At 46.2% G+C, this 21,699-nt stretch overlaps 2 protein-coding genes across 6 annotated transcripts in view; one reads left to right on the forward strand and one right to left on the reverse strand.

The window, feature by feature from the left end:
* NSDHL (NAD(P) dependent steroid dehydrogenase-like) overlaps positions 1-17,741 on the reverse strand; it is a 42,658-nt gene extending 24,917 nt beyond the window's left edge. The window contains exons 1-5 of one of the 4 annotated variants that reach the window (XM_054039058.1): positions 17,526-17,741; positions 6,442-6,485; positions 4,965-5,126; positions 3,962-4,108; positions 1,148-1,276 (exon numbers count right to left, since the gene is read on the reverse strand). In XM_054039058.1, the coding sequence (XP_053895033.1) occupies positions 1,148-1,276; positions 3,962-4,108; positions 4,965-5,126; positions 6,442-6,462 (459 nt within the window). In that variant the 5' untranslated portion in view covers positions 6,463-6,485; positions 17,526-17,741. Of the gene's footprint in view, positions 1-1,147; positions 1,277-3,961; positions 4,109-4,964; positions 5,127-6,441; positions 6,486-9,143; positions 9,286-17,525 lie in introns of those variants that run through there. The other 3 variants (XM_054039056.1, XM_054039055.1, XM_054039057.1) reach the window with 3 other exon arrangements.
* On the forward strand, positions 9,470-20,231 carry CETN2 (centrin 2). Of its 2 annotated transcripts, XM_054039059.1 has the most exons (5): positions 9,472-9,593; positions 11,009-11,167; positions 13,277-13,405; positions 14,171-14,308; positions 19,425-20,231. In XM_054039059.1, exons 1-5 carry the CDS (start codon positions 9,591-9,593, stop codon positions 19,512-19,514), a joined length of 519 nt encoding a protein of 172 aa, XP_053895034.1. In that variant the 5' UTR covers positions 9,472-9,590; the 3' UTR covers positions 19,515-20,231. The 2 variants fall into 2 exon arrangements, with proteins under 2 accessions (XP_053895035.1, XP_053895034.1); XM_054039060.1 differs by lacking the exon at positions 11,009-11,167 and having other exon boundaries at positions 9,470-9,593.
* Positions 20,232-21,699: the final 1,468 nt, after the last annotated feature.

Below are 21,699 nucleotides of genomic sequence, written 5' to 3' on the forward strand. Positions count from 1 at the left end.
GAGCCGTCAGGACCACTGGCACCGCTGGTGTGGGAGGACAGTCCAGGAGCAACAGTAGATGGGGCCGGCGTAGAAAAGTGGAGAAGGTTGGAATAGGAGCAGCTCCACGGGGGATGGTAGGCAAATAGTGACAGAGGTCCCGGGACAAGGCGGGGAGACACCGTATGGCAGACTAAGCTCAGCCATTGATGTAAGGGGAGACAAGCTCCTGGCGTACATGGTACTGGGCAGGTACGTCTGGATGGACTTGGCAGGCTGAACAGAGCCAGAGGCGACAGCGGCAGGCCAGACACTGTGGCCGGTGACAGTGCCAGCGGAGCGCAGGTCTTAGATTTGTGCTCAGAGCAGGACTTCTTTGGAGAAGGAGTGTCTGAGTTGGCAAGCAACTTCTTACCTGACCTGGCACAGCTCAGGGAGGCAACACTGCTTGGAGGCAGTTGCCATCAGAAAGCACCTTTTGTGCCCACGAGTGTGCTTTTTATGCAGCTGGTGCTGCGTGGGGTGGTTCTGGAGAGGTGTTCACTACCAGTGTTGAACCCCGCTCCAGCAGATCCTGGAAGCACACGTGGTTGCGTCGCATTGCCTCTTCCATGAGGTTTTTGCGGAGGTGACATTCTCTGGCCTTGCAGATGCGTGACAGAAACGATCGACAAATAGAGCAGTGGGCAGCAATATGAGCTTCGCCACGGCAATGTTGGTGCTCGTCGCTCACAGAAAAGGACTGCAGACACGAAGCACTATATTTGAACACAGCTTGCCGGGCAAAAAGTTCCCAGAGGGGAGAAGTCCAGGGGAAACAGCTAACTAATGATAAACAAGTAAGTACACTACAAAAAAACTAACTAAGAAGAAAAAACTATGTACAATGGACAGAAGCAGTTCTCTTATCAAGCTAAGAGCAGCAAGGAACAGGGGTTCCGACTCTGGCCATGTGGCGGTAAGAGGGAAATGGAGCGGCATCGACCCACGCAACCTCTTAAAGCCTCGGCATGCGCGGAACAATGGACACTACTGTGAACAGTTTCGGCTCCGGCATCTGGCATGCATGCGCACCCACTTTTGGAATCCACATAGGGACTATCACTCAAAGAAGAAATGCTGGTTTAAGCACAGAGTGTGATAGTATTAGCAGCATGGTGCTGTATACCTTCTCCTGCAGGATCTTGGTCTCTGTATAGTAGTCGATGGGCTTCTTTGCATAAGGGAGGTCTTCTGTTCCATTCTTGATGTCTGTGCCCTCAAAGACTACACTGGCACTACTGGTTAACACCAGTTTCTGACAACGGTTAGGGAAGAAACGTAATGTGTTAGAGGATAAGCCAAAAGATATATTGTTTACAAAGGCTGCATGAAAAGTCAATGAGAAGGAACAATATTAGCCTCTTCTTGGCTAGTTCTACAGAGAATACAGCAGTTTCTTTTAGAGATGCTTTAATTGAAAGTGATCTGAAAATTACAGGTTATAAAAACCCCATATTCATAACTGATCTCCATTAGACGGCACATACTGGCGGACCAGATTGGGCCAGCTCTTACCCATGCTGCAGGCATTAGCTAAGAACTGACAAACTCATAGCTGGAAACCAGACCAGTTCACCTGTACGTTAGTTTTGCTCAAAAAAACTAACGTATTTAATGTTTAGACTCTACGAAATGCTTGTAAATTTTTGCATGCATTAATTTCACTTGTAATGTTGGTTTCAGAGTAACAGCCGTGTTAGTCTGTATCCGCAAAAAGAAGAACAGGAGTACTTGTGGCACCTTAGAGACTAACAAATTTATTAGAGCATAAGCTTTCGTGGACTACAGCCCACTTCTTCGGATGCATATAGAATGGAACATATATTGAGGAGATATATATACACACATACAGAGAGCATAAACAGGTGGGAGTTGTCTTACCAACTCTGAGAGGCCAATTAATTAAGAGGAAAAAAAACTTTTGAAGTGATAATCAAGCTAGCCCAGTACAGACAGTTTGATAATAAGTGTGAGAATACTTACAAGGGGAGATAGAGTCAATGTTTGTAATGGCTCAGCCATTCCCAGTCCTTATTCAAACCGAAGTTGATTGTGTCTAGTTTGCATATCAATTCTAGCTCAGCAGTCTCTCTTTGGAGTCTGTTTTTGAAGTTTTTCTGTTGTAATATAGCCACCCGCAGGTCTGTCACTGAATGACCAGACAGGTTAAAGTGTTCTCCCACTGGTTTTTGAGTATTTTGATTCCTGATGTCAGATTTGTGTCCATTAATTCTTTTGCGGAGAGACTGTCCGGTTTGGCCAATGTACATGGCAGAGGGGCATTGCTGGCACATGATGGCATATATCACATTGGTAGATGTGCAGGTGAACGAGCCCCTGACGGTATGGCTGATGTGATTAGGTCCTATGATGATGTCACTTGAATAGATATGTGGACAGAGTTGGCATCGGGGTTTGTTACAAGGATAGGTTCCTGGGTTAGTGGTTTTGTTCAGTGATGTGTGGTTGCTGGTGAGTATTTGCTCCACACATCACTGAACAAAACCACTAACCCAGGAACCTATCCTTGTAACAAACCCCGATGCCAACTCTGTCCACATATCTATTCAAGTGACATCATCATAGGACCTAATCACATCAGCCATACCGTCAGGGGCTCGTTCACCTGCACATCTACCAATGTGATATATGCCATCATGTGCCAGCAATGCCCCTCTGCCATGTACATTGGCCAAACCGGACAGTCTCTCCGCAAAAGAATTAATGGACACAAATCTGACATCAGGAATCAAAATACTCAAAAACCAGTGGGAGAACACTTTAACCTGTCTGGTCATTCAGTGACAGACCTGCGGGTGGCTATATTACAACAGAAAAACTTCAAAAACAGACTCCAAAGAGAGACTGCTGAGCTAGAATTGATATGCAAACTAGACACAATCAACTCCGGTTTGAATAAGGACTGGGAATGGCTGAGCCATTACAAACATTGACTATCTCCCCTTGTAAGTACTCTCACACTTATTATCAAACTGTCTGTACTCGGCTAGCTTGATTATCACTTCAAAAGTTTTTTTTTTTGCCTCTTAATTAATTGGCCTCTCAGAGTTGGTAAGACAACTCCCACCTGTTTATGCTCTCTGTATGTGTGTATATATATCTCCTCAATATATGTTCCATTCTATATGCATCCGAAGAAGTGGGCTGTAGTCCACGAAAGCTTATGCTCTAATAAATTTGTTAGTCTCTAAGGTGCCACAAGTACTCCTGTTCTTCTTTTTGCGGATACAGACTAACACGGCTGTTAAAAAGCATACATTGGTATTCAGAGTAAGAGGTATTTGCTAGTCTTGAAAGTATCTTAAAAATATTTTTATGCTACATTTGTTGGAATATGATATGGCCCAGCAGATTTGAAATGGGAAGTCAAAGATATATAGATGATCAGAAATACCATCAACCAAATTACCCTCTGAAACACGACTTTTTAATCTTTTACAGTTTAAAAGAGACATTATTTTCTGCCTGAAGTTCTGGACTCAGATGTACTCCTTGTTCTGACGAATCCCAATCTGAAGCCTGAAGGTAAACACATGGCCCATTTTCCTCCCAGCAGCCTATTATAGAAAGCAAGCAATTGTGGGGTGGGAGTCCATACTTGACATTCATCATTTGTGTATTGTTTTAGTAATTCTGTATTTCCACCCGGAGACTGTACAATGGGTGTATTTCATAAGCAACCTTCCCTCCACCAAAAAATAAATTCTCTTATTCATCCAGTGCTCAAGGATTTCAATATGCAGAAATTGAAATAAAAAGCTCCTGTGATGTTGGAAAGACCAAGGGGAAAATGGTGCAGTTGTCTTATAGTTACTATTGGAGTCATTAAGTTCACATTTCTTTAATGCCGCTATTGCTCTATATCCTTATATCAGGACTTCAGCATCTCATGTCCCCCCATACACTGTTCTACTCTTACCTGAACCCCAGCTTCTTTGCAGGCTTCAATGACAGTTTTGGTCCCCATAAAATTCACCTTGTAAAACAGATCCCTGTTGTCACTGGAAGGTGCTGGTGAAGCACAGTGAAAAGCCACTGTCACACCTTGTAGAGCTGGGAACAGGTCCTAGGGGGACAGATGAGACAAGGCACCAGTGAAAACACCAGGAGTACTTTCCATTTTGGAAAGTGTATAGGTTATATGAACACACACATGCCCACATTTTTCTTGTGAAACGTAATAGCCACATCATCTTCATGAAGCTGAAGAGTCGAGATATAGGACCAGCTCTTGCATCTCCAGACCTCTTATTGCTAGGCAGGAAGCTCCATTTGTTGTTTTTCCCCCCAGGAAAAAAAATCCAGAAGCTTCCTAAGGCTTGGAAACTAGCCACACCCAGCTAGTCAGGTGCAGGTAGAAGGCCAAGGACGTCTCAGATAGGAGTTAAAAGCTCAGCATGGAACCCTTCCAAGGATTTAACCCCCAAATCCCAACGTTACTGCCCAGCTTTATAGTGCAACCCTCGTAAGGAGTACATCATGCCTGTGGAGGAGTCTAAGACACATGCAGCAATTTATTTCCAAGACACATCGTGATGCATGTCTCCACATTGCAAGGCAGGTACAAGCCCTGTCCTTGTACAGATACAAGCTAAAACAACCAAGGACTGTTCCAAAGAGTTCAAGAAGAGTTCCCCCTTGGGATTATTTTTAGCCACTGGTGAAAGAGAAGCGAAGGACTGCACTGGCAGAGAGGGGACATAGTTGATCACCCTTTCACAAGGTCGTACTGCAACCCTTCCACAAAATACTGCTGTAGCGTTGACCTTCCCACCTTTCAAGGAACACATTACATGTCTCACACAAAAATTGAGTCAATTACCTTGGGGAATGTGCCTCTACGAGATCATAAGCTCAGTCTATATATTTCACTTTTGTTTCCTAACACAGTATTATATTTGTCAGCTCTGTTCATACTATACCTTTTTACTGCAGAGATCTCCCAGGAAAAACTGCACTTTATCATTCTCAAACCCCTTTTGGATATCAAACACATTGACTGTGTAGCCTTTCTCCAGCAGCCTCTCCACCATGTGTTGGCCTAAGAATCCTGAGCCACCTATCACGGTGCATTTCTTACTGGCCTGTAGAGGCAAGAAGGGGAGAGAAGTATCATAATAAGCAGACACACTTGTGAAGTCTTTCAGTAAACCCAGGCTTGAACTTTACAGGAGTGATGATCTCAGTTGCTTGGCTGAAGTTCAGAATTCAAGTTTTCCACTGCTGCAGTTAGACAAGTCAGTAATTAGGCTGATCAGAGGAATCTGAATCCAGGTATTAAGCAACTCACTGGCACAGCTTATGTCCTTTGTAAGAAGATCCTGTCTCATTCACTAGGTTTATCCTGACTGTATTTACCTTCCCAGGAGGTTGATTATATGGCGAAATTTCATTAGACTAATTTATTTTGTTTAATTTCCCAGTTCTTAGCCACAAGAACTAAGAAACAAGAGCTTAGCCACCCCTAAAAATATGATGAACCAAGTTCTACACAATCCTATCTGACTTTATGTACTGATTCACAACCCATGTAATGCCACTAATTTGGCTCAGATATAAAACAAACAGCTATCTACCCCCTCCCCCATTTTGCCAATGAGCCCCACTCTTTATATATTCCATTTGCTCACTCATTTACCAAATCTCAATCTCTAGAGCACTCAGATTGCAAAATTCTTGTCTACTTTGATACATACATGTATTTCATATTGTGCAGGCAGTGTATCTACAAACACAAGCATGAATGATAGGTGCAGTTGTAGATCCAAGTGTCTCTTAAAATCAATGAGAACAAAGTCCACTCTGGCTGTCAGTAGCTCCTAGTCTCCAGCGGTTTCCTTCATATATAGCTGTAACCCTCCCACAAACTTAGCTTGCTGTAGTTTATTCCAATAGAGTTTCATTCTCAGTGATGGAAAGGAACAGGTGAAACTAGTTCTCACACAAAGCTTGGAGCAGGACTAATGGGTCCAAAACCAGGAAGGCAGCCAAGCAGATACAGCTTACCCTTTTAATTAATCCTTAGCCTTTCTTCTATGAAGACATTGGTCAGAGTCAATATCAGGCACTCTGGTCTGAGTACTCACCTGCCTGAAATAAGACCAGTGACCTATCTGCTCAGCACCAGCACAGAGTGAGCAACTGAGGCTTTGCAGAAGAGCTTTGTACAGAGAACCCTCTGTCCTGGTTGCAAATAGATTTGCTTCTATTGTTACTACACAAAAACTCACCTCAGCAAATCTTCTACAGAGTTCAAGGGGAAAATTATCCCAGTGAAACTGCCCAAGGCAGATGATTGTTCAATGGATTCTAAGTGCTGTGTCTTTAGACAGGGATCCCATTGCAGGGTACCAGTTTTCCAGAACGGAGATGAGAAAAAAATATTTCCTTTGAACTTACTGGTCTGAGTTGTGTGGCCATTTCTTGGAGGATTCACTGCAAATCTAATTCCCAAAAAAAACAAAACAAAAAAAATTAATACTTTTCATATTACATTTAAGTGGTGCAAAAACAAACACCTGCCATTTAAACTGGAAAACACAGATTTTTCCCATATAACATCACCACAGCAGATGAGTAACTTGGATCAATCTTGTACACTTTACTCGCTAGCATAGTCCTCATAGGGAGAGCACACTGTTTTTGTGTAGGTCCCACAAAAATAAAATGGCTATTTTTTATAAAACTTCTCAGCAACATAGTTGATCTCTTACTATTTTAAGCTCCAGAAAATACATAAATTATTGAAATTCAATTTGATATAAAGATTCTACATCAATGACAGTACTCCGAACAGGTTTATGTAGCTCAGGTAATTGTGTATTTGTGGAAAAATGCCTCTTAATCAGCAAATCCTTCTCATTTTAGCCAGTTTAAACTGCCGTGTCATCTCTGAATTGAACACTAGAATGCAAACACATCAGCAGACTGTGCAATATAATTCCCAGAGAGCAGCCTGGGAGTGGGGCAGAAGCTCCCTGTAAATGTGGTGGATTGAGGGGTGGTACTAAGACTCAGCCAGGAAATGCAGTGTTTCTAGGCTGGGAAGGAGGCTCCCAGGGGTCCCTGCCTACTCCAGCCCCTGCAGGTCCCACTCTCTGGCCTAACCCCCAACCCATGGTAGCCACTCCAGCCTCTCTGGCTCCCACTCTTACCTCCCCTCCCAGGTATGAGTTTATTGTGTGACTATTGCAGGGGTGGGGGCTAGACCGCCCCCCCCAGTTCCACCACTCTGGGAGCAGCCACACTGGGCCCATCAATAACTACTGCAGATCTGTTGAGGTCCATCTGCACAACATCCAGAGGCAGAGGAACCAATGGCCACATGGTTTATCCTTAGCCAGGACAGGATTGAAGCACTATAATATAAAAATACTTTCTAATAATAATGGTAGTGCAAACTCCCAAATTGGAACTAGGGCCCCATTGTGCTGAGCACTGTACAACAGAGAAAAGAGACAATCCCTACCCTGAATTGCTTACAATTTAAAGACAAAAAGAATGAGACTATAACATAAGCAAATGAATCTGGTGAGGAATTGGCCCCGCTTATTTAGTTACATTGAAAACAAACAAGGTACATTAACTGGGGAGGAAGAATCACAGCTTGTCTCTAGTCCAGCTATGTTTAACAGGCTGGGGTTTGTAGGTATAACAGCAAAGGTGACTCTTAAGGAAGAATTTGAGGTTAAGTTAGTGGCTATTAGGATTTTATCAGGAAGATTTTGCCAGGGAAGAGTAGTATTGTCAGTCCCCAGTCTTCAAAAATCAGAGTCTGGCCCTGAAAAATCATTAGATTGGCTTAAAATTCATGACGTATTTTACATGATAAAAGATTTCTGTGCCTTCACAGTGCACCTGCTTCCTCACTGGGACGGCTAGAAACTTTCTTTAAAAGAATGAAAACTGAAGTACTGTACTGTATAACAGTTCCAGCAGCTTGGAGCACAAGAGTTGGCAACACAAAGGCAAAATGGGAGAGAGCCCAGAGGTGAGTCCCTGCCCCGGGCTGAAGCCTAGGGGGATACCACCCCTCCCAACACACATATTAAAATGATACATGTGAATGACAAACACAGCCCATAACTCCCCCTGTTCATGGGCGGCGAGTTCTTTGGGCCCATGGTGCCCGGGCACCAGGAATACCCCTGGCCAAGGGGTCTGGCTCCAGCAAAGTTTCCCTCCCCACCCCCACCCCCGTGCATCTCCCAGCCCCACTTGCTGCCCCCGGGCAATTTAAAACAGCGGGGCTGAGCGGCTTCTTGTGCGCTCATTCCACGTGGCTGCCGGCACGTCCTTGCAGCCCATGGGGGGATAGCAGCCCCTGCCCCGAATGTCCCTGTGGCCAATGGGAAGCTGCAGGGGTGGTGCCTGGGGACAGCAGCACAAGGAGACCCCCGGCCTGCCCCGCCTAGGAGCCGCTGCCGGAGGAGGTGCCCCAGGTAAGCACCGAACCTCCCTCCCATCCACTTCCAGAGCCTGCACCCACACCCCCTCCGCACACACACCTTCCGGCCCCCAAACTCCCTCCCCCACCCCCTCTCACTCCCAAACTCTCTCCCAGAGCCTGCACCCCAGACCCCCCCCAAACTCTCCCCCAAGCATTACCTCTCACCCCTTCTGCACCCAAACTCCCTCTCAGAACCTGCACCCTGCACACCAATCTCCTGCCCCAGCCAAGAACCTGCACCCCAGACCCCCTCCCCCACCAAACTCCCTCCCTGAGCCCAAACCCTCACAACCCCTGCACCCAAACTCTCTCCAAGAGCCTACAGCTCTCCTGCATCCCAATCCCCTGCCCCACACCAGAGCCTGCACCCAAACTCCCTCCCAGCTCCTTAGGCAAGTGTGTGTGGAGGGGGCAGGGTTCTGGGTGTTCTGGGCACCACCAAAATTTCTACAAACCTGCCCTTGTTCCTATAGCCCAAGGACTCCCATTGTCCCGAACCCCCCACAACCAGCCTTCAGGACTCCGCACCCACAGGCCACTACGGCCCTAAGCACCCAGACACCCTCCCTCCAGCCCTGGCCCCTCCTAGCCCTCTCCCCACAGCTCCCCCGTGTGCCCCCAACCTCCTGCCACAGCCCTTGCCCACCCCTACCTGGCGCCCAGCCCCAAGAGGAAGCAGGCAGGACCCCTACACCACCGCTGCTTTTACCAGTCCCGTTCCAGGAACACAGGCAACCCGCCAAGCGGCAACAGCCTTGCCTGCCCGCTCCGCCCTTCTCGCAGCCCAGCTCCTGGGCCGAGAATCAGGCGAGCCCCAACGCGCTCAATGATTGGTTTCCCGAATACTCCGCTTCAGCCAATCGATTTGGCGGAAGGCGGAATAGACCCCCCCCCTTCTTCCGGATCCGCCCACTAAGCGTCTTGACCAATCGGCATAGGATCGGGGCTCCAGAGCGAGGCCTTTAATCAATGGGAAACGTGATTGCTATGGCATCAGGGTAGAACTATTGACTTATGGGGAAAGCTGCCGTTGATACTGTGCCCGCCCCTTTTTTTCTGTTCGGAGCGGAGGCGCTGCTCCAGCGGCACCGGCTGCGGGATGGTGAGGGGGACCGAGGGCTGTCCGGGCTGGAGGACGGGGCGGGGGCACAACACGGCGTGGCGCGGGCTAGGCCGGCTGCTTGATGGAGTGACCGCAGTGTGGTGCAGAAGCAGTAGGCCCCGAAGCCTGTCACAGGGATTTAGCAACCCCAACCCCACATAGCGGCTGGGGGAGTGGGCTCTGGGGTGGTCAGCGACCCGGGGGAGGCAGCCCTGAGGTCCAAGGGGTTGGGTCCGGGCTGGCGTGGCAGGTACTGAGTTCCTAGCTGCATCCTTACCTATGCTGTAGTGGCGCTTCCAAGGGGGCTGCAGGCCCCACGTGCATGGGTCCTCCTCCCACCCCGCCATAATAACAACACCACCCAGCCCTTACCATCAGTCGATCTCAAAGTACTTTACAAAGGAGGGCGGTAGCATTATCCCCATTTTACAGATGGGGAAACTGAGGCACAGAGCAGGGACATTACTTACTGAAGGTCACCCTGCAGGCTAATAACAGTGCTGGGATTAGAACCAGCTTTTCTGAGACTGGTTCAGTGCTAATCCATTAGGCTACACTGTGACAATGTGTTGATCTAGGTGGCATGGCCTAGGTAGGCAACAGGCCCTAGTGTGTGCTACATGGTGCTGGTCCCAGCTGCATGGCTTGCAAAGATATTCTGGTGTGCACTGTATCATCTCGATCCCAACCATGTAGCCAGGGCTGTCCGTAGGGGGGTGTGGGGCCTGGGACTACCCCCCTCAGCCCCCACCCCCACTCCATCCTTTCCCTTAAGCCCCCACCCCACCTCTTCCCCTGCTCCGCCCCGCCCTGCCTCTTTCTGGCTTCCGCCCCCTCCTCCGAGCGACACTGGGAGCTGGCGGGGAGAGCTGGGGTCCCCTTAAGCCCCCCACACCCTAATCACACACACCCTGGGCTGGCCTAGCGCCCCCCCGTACAACACACTCACAGAGCCGTCCATAGGGTACTGCAATTTGGGGAGGCCGCCGTGGGGCCTCCCAAAGCGCGGGGCCGGGGGGCCGTCCTGATTCGCCATACCCTAGGGACAGCTCTGCGTGTAACCCGCAAAAATTACCAGTCTCAGCGTACATTGCACTATCTTGGTTTCAATACAACTTATATACAAATATAGATGGAGCATAATATGCAGGGACCTATCATCCCTGCAAGTTACACCTTCAGGCTGGAACCTTCTGTCTTCACAAGCCATACCTCTGTCCTTTAAAAGGGCAGCTTGTAAGATTTTTGTGTGGCCACATTGTGTATTGTTCTCTGTCTTCTCTGGAAATCACAAGGGTTGCTGAGAATGGAAGCTTCTGATTTCATTCTGGATTGTTCGCCCCTGATGCTGAGAGTCTTGTCTGCCTGCTTTGGGAATCTAATTCTAGTCTCTGCTCTTCTGTTAATATTTCAAGGCTTCCAGCTTCAAGAAATCTACATTAGGGGCAGTAGCCCAGAGGAAGAAGACAGGTCCTAAACTTGAACTAACTGAAGACCAGAAGCAGGAGATCCGAGAGGCTTTTGATCTGTTTGATACCGATGGCACTGGGAACATAGATGTTAAGGAGCTAAAGGCAAGATTAAACTCAATGTTAAAGAGAAAAAGGACCTAGACGTATAGAGACTTAAACTAATTTAAGCTGGGGCAGAGGAGGATTGATCCCTTTACAACACAAAGCCACTGCATCCCCACACAATTGCTATCTGTCGCTCTTTGCGCTGTCCCCTTCTCCCATGGGTCTTTGGAGCTGGGTTGACAGAAACGCACTCTGAAATGTAGTTCCAGGATGTCATGAGCTTTGTATGTGTTGGTAGATGGTCAAAGGTTTTTGGTCATTATGAAAGCCACCTTAGAATCATACCATTCTGAAAGCCATTGTTAAAGAACATGCCCGTGTCATCATTTCTGTGTTTCTGTGACAGAGCAGATATTTGGGGCTTCCACCTCACTCGTTCTGCTAGGGAGGAGGAGGATTAACCCTGTCTAGGATTTTTCTGCTTTCTACAGCTCCCTCTTCTGCTTCTCCAGTTTAAATCCTGCCACACTCAGAGGACCATGCAGAAAGGCAACCTCGTGGCGGGAGGGATAGCTCAGTCATTTGAGCATTGGCCTCCTAAACCCAGGGTTGTGAGTTCAGTCTTTGAGGGGGCCATTTAGGGATCTGGGGCACACACAAAAATAAAAAATCTGTCAGGGACGGTACGTGGTTCTGCTGTGAAGGCAGGGGATTGGACTCAATGACCTTTCAAGGTCCCTTCTAGTTCTATGAGATAGGTATAGCGCCATTTAAAAAAACAAAAAACACCTTCAAGTCTGCCATTTGTCTCTTCACCAGGGAATGCAAAAGCAGTGTGTGGAGGGGTGGGGAAACTCTCAAATATGCTTTTTGCAGTAGTGCTTTCCTGAGGGGATTCTAAGTGTTTTTTCTACACTCTTTGAGAGAAATTTCCATTATGTCAGTGGAATGTGGCAGGGGCTGAAGCAACTTCTATATACATGATAGACAAAACCAACTGTTCAGCTTTTTAAAAGGAGATTTATAGAGGAACCATTTAGACTTCTTCTGAAGGTTTATGTCAAGGTGTAGACCCTGACTCCCTCTGAGCTTAAGTGCTGGTTGAGTTGAGGAGCACAGTAGATTGGAGTTCAGTACATTACTAGACATGATGGGATATTCTCCCATGGGGTCATGTTCCTTGAAGACTGTGACCTTTCTTTTCCCTCCAGTTACCTCCCTAGAGGCTCCAGGAAGTCTGTATATCTAAGGTTCCTCATCCTGAATGTAGTGTCCACATAATAATGTAGTGACCCTTTGACCAGTAGAATAGGAGAGCTCTCTGCGTTTTCCTGTACCCCATCCACACTTGATTTTCCATAGAGAAAAGGTGGTCTTTTAGATCTGTTCTGTTTGTTTTCCCAAACCTTTCACCTAACCAGAACACTTACCCTCTGAGTGGGTTTCCGAGTTCTAAGCCAGAAAGAGGGAAAACCCAGACCTCAGAAAGTGACTTAGAATGCTAAAGATCAAATGAATAAGGTTAAAGACCTCAGGATCAGGGGGAACAATTTCTTACGCAGCATGGGTGATGAGTCTTATATCTTCGGCTTTTTTCTTATGGGAGAAAGAAGGTCTGCAGAACACCAAGAACTTCTCTCTTCCATTAATTTCCCCCTTTACTGACTACACTTCCTTGCTAGTACTGACTAGAGAAGGCTGGATGCAATATTCTCCAGGGCATGTCTAGAGAGCTCCTATACAAGCCGAAGGAGTTACTGTAAAGACAGGAGTACTTGTGGCACCTTAGAGACTAACAAATTTATTAGAGCATAAGCTTTCGTGGACTACAGCCCACTGCATCCGAAGAAGTGGGCTGTAGTCCACGAAAGCTTATGCTCTAATAAATTTGTTAGTCTCTAAGGTGCCACAAGTACTCCTGTTCTTCTTTTTGCGGATACAGACTAACACGGCTGTTACTCTGAAACTGTAAAGACATTCAGCTCTCTCCAGGTTGCTAAGTGTTGTTAGGAGACCATTTTTCCATCACCTGCTCTTTGACCTTACTATTTGCCTTGAGGAAAAAATACCTAATTTAACCACAGCGTGGCATAGTTTAACTTTTTTTCTTTCATACTTCTATTTCCATTGCCCACTGAGGAGCTAATCTCTTTTCATTGTTTGCAGGTGGCCATGAGAGCACTAGGGTTTGAACCCAAAAAAGAAGAGATCAAGAAAATGATATCAGACATTGATAAGGAAGGAACAGGAAAGATCAGCTTCAATGACTTTCTGGTGGTGATGACTCAGAAGATGGTATGTAAATTGGGACAGTCACAATGAAACCAATTTTGCAAGTTGCTGAATGCTTTTCAATTCCTGTTGACTTCAGTGGGAATTGAAAGGACTCAAAACTTCCCTGCCTAATCTTAGCAACCATATGTGCAAAAGTTGTGGTTGCAAATAGGAACCATCCCATCATAGTTGGTGGTGTCTTTAAGATCTTTCTCTCTGATAAGATTGCTTAAAAAGAATGGTGTGGAGAGAAACTAATATAATCAAAACCACACAAGAGAGGAAAAACAACATTGGCCACCAAGAAGAGAAGCTGTGATAAGTTTTGGTAAGTTGTGAGGATGACTGTGATAGTCACTATGCCAGTGAAATGTTTTTCCAAATTTAAGATCTCTACTGCCATGATCTGTGTACTGTACCTAAAAATTCTTAGAAAAACTCAATGATAACAAAATAACATATTTGATGGTGTAGAAGCTTGATGCTGCAAAACTTTAATCATGCAAAGATCTGGTCCTAGACATGAAAGGAAGAGAAAAGTGACATTCAGAGAACATCATTACATTGGCAAAATTAAGGCTCTCTGAGTGCTTTCCCTCACTATTTGCATAATTTCTAATAATTGGGTTTCTTTTGTATTGAATCTTAGCTGAGTTTCTTGTGTTTCTAATGTTTGTTTTGATAACTACAATTTTTACACTTAAGTTATTGATATGTACTCTTAGACTTAACTACAAGTTAACAAAGTTTTTGGCTATGAACTGGTATGATGATTACTTCTTTAAGGCTGAAAAAGATTCCAAAGAGGAGATTCTAAAAGCCTTCAAACTGTTTGATGATGATGAAACCGGCAAAATCTCTTTCAAAAACCTTAAACGTGTGGCCAAGGAACTTGGGGAAAATCTCACAGATGAGGAGCTACAGGTTTGTGCCTTGTATGATTTTGTCTACCTATGTTCTGTACATAGTACACCTCTACCCCGATATAACGTGACCCGGTATAATACGAATTCGGATATAATGTGGTAAAGCAGTGCTCCAGGGGGGCGGGGCTGCGCACTCCGGTGGATCAAAGCAAATTCGATATAACGCGGTTTCACCTATAACACGGAAGATTTTTTGGCTCCCGAGGACAGCGTTATATCGAGGTAGAGGTGTAGTTGTGACGGGTTGGATTGGATCACAGAACCCCCCCCCCTTGGGAGCTGCCACCTGATGTGCCAAGACTACTTCTACCCCTGCCTTCCCTGCCAGCTTGGGGCCTCAGCACCCTGTCTTGCTGAGCCAGACACTCCCGTCTGCTCCAACAAAGACCCAGGGTCTGAATTACTTGCCCCAAAACTGCAGGTTTACCTGAAAGCAGCTAACAGAAGTGTTCCTGTCTTTAACACTCAGATGTCCAACTCCCAATGGGGTCTAAACCCAAATAAAGCTTATACAGGGTAAACTCATAAATTGTTCGCCGATAGAGAGATATGCACAGTTGTTTGCTCCCCCAGATGTTAATACATACTCTGAGTTAATGAATAAGTAAAAAGTGATTTTATTAGGTACAAAAAGTAGGATTTAAGTGGTTCCAAGTAGTAACAGACAGAACAAAGTAAGTCACCAAGCAAAATAAAATAAAATGCGCAAATCTATGTCTAATCAAACTGAATACAGATAATCTCACCCTCAGAGATGCTTCAGTAAGTTTTTTTTTCTCAGACTGGACACCTTCCAGACCTGGGCACAATTCTTTCCCCTGGTACAGCTCTTGTTCCAGCTCAGGTGGTAGCTAGGAGATTCTTCATGATGGTTCCTTCCTTTGTTCTGTTCCACCCCTTTATATATCTTTTGCATAAGGCAGGAATCCTTTTTCCCTCTCTGGGTTCCCACCCCCTCCTTCTCAATGGAAAGACACCAGGTTAAACATGGATTCCAGTTCAGGTGACATGATCACATGTCACTGCAAGACTTCATTGCCTACGTGCCAGCACACACGTATACAGGAAGACTTACAGGTAAACCATAGCCATCTGCAGACAATTGTCCTGGTTAATGGGAGTCATCAAGATTCCAAACCACCATTAATGGCCCACACTTTGCATAATTACAATAGGCCCTCAGAGTTATATTTCATATTTCTAGTTTCAGATACAAGAGTGGTTCATTTATACCAGGGGTCGGCAACCTATGACACGCGAGCCGATTCTGAGTGGCACGCTGCTGCCCACTGAGAGGAGGAGGAGGCAGAGCGGCCGGAATGCACCACTTTGTGCGAAGAAAGGGGGGGGGGGGGGAAGCTTGGCTGCCGCAGGATCAAGCTTCTGCCTCCTGCCCCCGCAGGGGAGAGCGGTGGGGGGGGGTCCTAGCCCCCCGCCCCACTCGGCCCCCCTGCCCACCGCTGTCCCCTGCGGGGGCAGGACGCAGAACCTTGGTCCTGCGGCAGCCAAGCTTCCCTCCTCCCCCCTTTCTTTGCACAACGTGGTACATTCCGGCCCCTCCTCCTCCCAGAGGAGCAGAGCCGAGCGCAGCGTGGTGGCTGCTCCATAGAGCAGGCAGAGAGAGGTAGGGATGGGCCTGGGGGAAGGGGGTGGAACAGGTCATATCCCTCCCAGCCCCCTGCCATGAGCTGCTGAGGGCAGGGGGCTGGGAGCACCCCCACGAGCCGAGCACCCCAGCCTTCTTCCCTGCACCTCCCCACCCCAACACACACCCATCTCTCTGCCCTGCACCCCCCACACCCCCCCAGCCCTCTGTCCTGACCTCAAGTTGCCCCCAACACCCAGCCTTCTGCCCTGCGTCTCCACACACACCCCAGCCCTCTGCCCTGAACCCCCCCCACACCCAACCTTCTGCCCTGCACACCCCCCAGCCCTCTGCCCTGACCTCAAGTCCCCCCCTCAACACTCAGCCTTCTGCCCTGTACCTCCACACCCCCCCCAGCCCTCTGCCCTGACCTCGAGTCCCCCCCCCACACGCCAGCCCTCTGCCCTGAACCCCCCCACCCAGCGGGCTGAGCAGGCTGGCGGCGTAAGATCAGTGTTTTAATTTAATTTTAAATGAAGCTTCTTAAACATTTTGAAAACCTTGTTTACTTTACATACAACAATAGTTTAGTTATATAATATACACTTAGAGAGAGACCCCTTCTAAAAAAACGTTAAAATGTATTACCGGCACGCAAAACCTTAAATTAAAATGAATAAATGAAGACTCGGCACACCACTTCTGAAAGGTTGCCTACCCCTGATTTATACAAATAGGATGATCACACTTATTAGCATATTTTTATAAAACCATATAGACTGCAATGTCACACTTGTCACTGATTGTATTATTCCATTCAGATTTAATTCATTAACATTCATTTTTTAACTTAGGTGAAACTGCTGCGGAATCACCCGTCTGCGGCACTAGAGTGCCACAGAATCCAGAAGTTTTGCAACAGAATTCTCATTTAGTTTGTCACACAGTGCATGTGGCCTTGAATATGCTCTTTTTAAAGAGATGGGTATACGATGTAGTAGAAAGAGCCTAAAATATAAGCCCTTGTATTAGAGGTCTGGTATGAGGCCTTGTCAGGGTTCCCTCCCCACTCTGAACTCCAGAGTACAGATGTGGGGACCCGCATGAAAGACCCCTAAGCCTATATTCCATCAGCTTAGGTTAAAACTTCCCCAAGGCACAAATTCCTTTCCTTGTCCTTGGACGGTATTGCTGCCACCACCAAGTGATTTAAACAAACATTCAGGGAGAGGCCACTTGGCGCTCTATTTCCCACCCCCCCCCCAAGTATCCCTTCAAGCCTCTTCACCCCCTTTCCGGGAGGGGGGGCGGGCTTGAGAATAACATACCAACAGTTAGGTTAAAGTGAGCACAGACCAAATCCCTGGTTTTTATGACACTGAAAATCAATCAGGTACTTAGAAGAAGAATTTTATTAAAAAAAAAAAAAAAAAAACAGTAAAAGAATCACACCTGCAAAATCAGGATGGAAGATAACTTTACATGGTAAATAAAAAGATTTAAAACCCAGAGGAGTCCCCTCTTATTCTGCTTCCCAGTTACAAAACAGGAATAAAATTACCTCTTAGCATAGGGAAAATTCACAAGCTAAACAAAAGATAATCTAACTAATTTCCTTGCTATTACTTACAATTTGTAATCTTAGATGCTTATTTCAGGTAGGGTTTTAGGAGATGTTTTTTTCCTGCCCTGGTCCCTGTCTGTCCGAGAGAGAACCCACAAAGAGAGCACCAACAAAAAACTCCCTCCCACCGCCCCCAGATTTGAAAGGATTTTCTTCCCTTTTTGGTCAGGTGCCAACCAGGTTATTTGAGCTGCTTAACCTCTTACAGGTAAAGGAGGGATTTTATGCGTGTTTATGACAGGCCTGAACTAAAGTAGTGGGCAAGCTTTGCTGATATAAAGCAAAGTTAGGCTGTGAGCAAACGTCAGACTTTGCCTGCTTGCAAGTTTACAGAATTTGGCAAGAACGGGACTAATATTGCAAAAAACACACATTTCTTAGAAGTGGTAGGTACAAAGTACTTATGCAAACTCATTTTAGAAGAGTGGTACCAGAGCATTTCATTATTAAAGATGGTACAAAAACATTCCCCAAAGATAACAGGGATACATTGTCCCTCCTAAAAATAAGGTCAGAATAACAGTGTAATGAATAAAAATGTATAAGGTGATGGGTGGTAACCGGCTACATCAGAGGGTGTTAACTAACCATGTTAGAGGGGCAATATGTAACTTGTTTATACTAACGTATAAAATAAAGTCTCTGAGGAAGTGTCTTTGGCCAGCCTAGGGGGCAGTCCTGCCACTAACTAAGCTGCATCCATTGTCCTGGGCATACATATCTTAGTATCCTCATAGAGTCTGCCAGGTGCTATTACCGTGCTTCATCAACAATAAACCTAGCTGTGTGTCTTCATTCCTAAACAGTTCTTGTGGTCATTGGGCGGTTTGCTCAAGGTCTGCACAAAGCTGGGACAGCACACAGGAAAAACACATACAGCTGAACATCTAACAACACTGTTGACCCAATAGATCTTTTGTTCTTTCACACTCCATAGACCAGATTCCCAGTCCCCGACATATCCCCTTTGCATTGCTGTGGTAGTTCAAAAGATCCATAAGACTGCCCTAACCAAGTACTTGAGGATTTCCCTTGTGTGGGAAAATTCCTTGGTGGAATAACTGGATCTGTGTTAAAAGAACAGGAGTACTTGTGACACCTTAGAGACTAACAAATTTAGTAGGCTGTAGCCCACAAAAGCTTATGCTCAAATAAATTTGTTAGTCTCGAAGGTGCCACAAGTACTCCTGTTCTTTTTGCAGATACAGACTAACACGGCTGCTACTCTGAAACCTGGATCTGTGTTAAAACCCTCTCAGCCTTCAAGGCATAGGGATGGTAGGGCAAGGGAATGTGTCCAGAGTGCTGCTGTGTGCCTGCAAACCCTGGTTGGTGTTATGGCTCTGTGGGGCTATTCTTAGCCAGCACAATCCTGTGGCTGCTCTGGCTTACGTGGAAGAGGCACACCACAGGCATCAGGATCAGGGATGGGATGTAAAAGTTATTTAAACCCACTCTTGCCCTGGATGCAAGCAGGTAAATTTGTAAATTATATTTGTAACAACAGAAAGTGCTGAGTTTTACTTAAATTATCTCCATTTCCAGTTTATGAATATCTGTGTCTGAAATAGGTTCTAAAGGCCAAGACTGTGTTGAGCATATATGGCCGGATGGATTCTACTTACAGTTACACTTTTGTACATCCCGAGTAACTCCAATGACTTCAGTGAAATTGCAGTACTCTGGAGTTACAAAGATACAATACAGCAGGATCTGTTGTTTTCTTCCAGGATTGTTTCTGTACCACCCGGTGTGTATAGCAGCATAACAACTGCTTTTGAATAGATTGGATGTGAAATTTGCTGTAATAAAATCCTGTGTCCTTTCTATTCCATTTCCCTCCCTTCCCTTGTATACCTTAATGGACCTATCTAATTTGGTCTCTGAATCCTTAACGTCATGCAGGAAATGATTGATGAAGCAGATCGAGATGGAGATGGGGAAGTGAATGAGCAGGAATTCCTGAGGATCATGAAGAAGACCAGTCTTTACTGATATGTTTGTTGTGGATTTTCTTTTTATACAGTTGGAAATATATTTGGTAGGTGCATGAGTTTTCTCCAGCCTCTGTCATTTCTCAGGGACAAAGGAAAAGTTGGGTCATTGTGGTTTGTGTCTGATCTTTAAGCTTCATTTGTGAAATGTTCCAACTGCTAAGCTGAAACTGTTTTCAATGAGAAAAACCTTCACACATTTATTCTTGTAGGTTTTTCACACCCAGTTTGTTTCAAATATACAATTCATATTTGCAGAGCCATATCTGACTAAAAACGCACCAGAAAGAGATTGCGTATGCTTACAGAATTGTTAATACAGGAGAGGACTCAAAGCCAGAGATTTCTGATACAAACTGCCACACAGTTCACGGTGCATTTGAATCCAGAGTTTTGGTTTGGGCCCAGTGATATTAAATGCTGCATTTAACAGAGTGACAGGAACCCTTTCCTTTTTTTATTATACTGTTGAAAAACATGTAAGTGAGCAGATAGCAGTATGTTAAGCTGTAACAATCAGAGAAGTTCTTTGTGCAATCTGCCCTTAATAGTGGGGAATAGGGAAGAAGAGAAGGAACAACTGTTAAAAAACAGAGCTGTATGTTATGGGGAATATTCAATGGCTCCTAATTGTACAATTTTGTTTGAAATGAAATACTGTTTTTTTTAGCCATCATGGTTGTAGAAATAAACATACACAAACATGAATATAAATGGACGCAGCTGCCTTCTTGAATTTGCAAACAACCTAAAGCAAATGTGCCAAATTCTCCTATTAGACTGTTAATATATAAATGGCCAATTTTAGGTGTGACAAAGTGGGGGATTTTCTTAGTGTTTTGCATGAATACCCTATGTGCTGCATGTTTAACAAGGTGGTGGGAGAGAATGTTTGTTGTTGCAGAGGACCAGGCATGACTATGCCTAGTAGCCTGGATCCCAGACAATGACCTGGATACTATGGAATTTAGCAACCAGAGGCCCAGGGCCAGATTAACTTGTTGTGGACCCTGCACCAAACATATTTGTGGGCCCCCTGGGGAATGATTGTAAAAGGGGCCAGGGGCAAAAGCACAGTGGGGCAGGAGCTAGGGTTGGTTCCTGGAGCAAGGGAGGGACCAGGGCTGGGGAGGGGGTAAACAGAATCCCCCCCCCCCCCCCCCGGCCACATAGAGCGGGTACCTACCTGGTTCTAGCCCATTCTCTTAGTCTCTCTCTACACTGAGCTGCCCCTCCTCCCACAGCAGCAGGACAAAAGGGGTGTTGGGAGTGGGAGGATCAGAGGCTAATGTGGTTACTCCTATAACCAGACTTTTAGTTTCCAGTCAGCACTGCTAACCGGACACTCAGGTCCCGTTTTCTACTGGAGTTTCCAGTCTAAAACTGGATAGGCAACAGGGCTGTCAGAAAAGCCGGGGGGAGGGAGGGGCAAGCAATCATTTTTTAAAATGAGAGGGCTAAGTCTTAAGCAGGTGGGGAGATGGGGGAAGCAAGTGGTGGGTGGGCTAGGGAGTGGAAAGGAGCTAGTGGGCAGGGCCAGGTCTGCCGTACTGCCCAGGTAGGTTGGAGACTGTGGGGAATCAGTGGACACAGTATCCCCAGCCCAGGTGACATGACAGCCAGTGGTGGATTTAGAGTTAGTGGGGCCCCCTGGCCCTGTGCTCAGCTTCATTTTTGGGGCCCCTCCTTGGGACCCAGCCAAGAAAAAGAACATTTTCTCTTATCTCCCCCCACCCATGTTTTTCATTCTTTTTTTCTTCATCCTCCTCCTATAAGTAAAGCAAGTAAATGAAAATAAAGTTTGGTACCTTAATTGTTTTATAGTCTAACTTATTTTTCCACAGACCACTTGAAAATCGCGGCGGGTCTCGCTGCACAACTTAATGATCTTTCCAAATATTGTTTGTACCATTAGCTAACTATTATAAAGCACTTCGGATACGAGCGTTTTATTAAAAAAAAAATGGGGTGCAGGGTTTGGCCAGGAGCTAGGGTGAGGGAGGGGGCTCAGGGGTGGGGCAGGAGGTTGGGGTGTGGAGCGCTTACCTGGGGCAGCTCCTGTTTGGTGCGAGAGGTGCAGGTGGGAATGGGGCAGGTGCAGGAGCTCCTGTTTAGTGCTCAGGGTGGGGGTGGGGATGTGGGGGGGTACAGGAGTCAGGGCAGAGGGCTTGGGGCGTGTGGGGGGG

Source organism: Malaclemys terrapin, chromosome 9, assembly GCF_027887155.1.
Source record: "Malaclemys terrapin pileata isolate rMalTer1 chromosome 9, rMalTer1.hap1, whole genome shotgun sequence".
NCBI classification, from domain to species: domain Eukaryota; kingdom Metazoa; phylum Chordata; order Testudines; family Emydidae; genus Malaclemys; species Malaclemys terrapin.

Excerpts from the sequence above, each read along its gene's own strand:
- CETN2 (XM_054039059.1), top strand. Across the intron at positions 11,168-13,276 it reads TAGATGTTAAGGAGCTAAAG|GTGGCCATGAGAGCACTAGG; the intron begins GCAAGATTAAAC and ends CATTGTTTGCAG. Across the intron at positions 13,406-14,170 it reads TGGTGATGACTCAGAAGATG|GCTGAAAAAGATTCCAAAGA; the intron begins GTATGTAAATTG and ends TACTTCTTTAAG.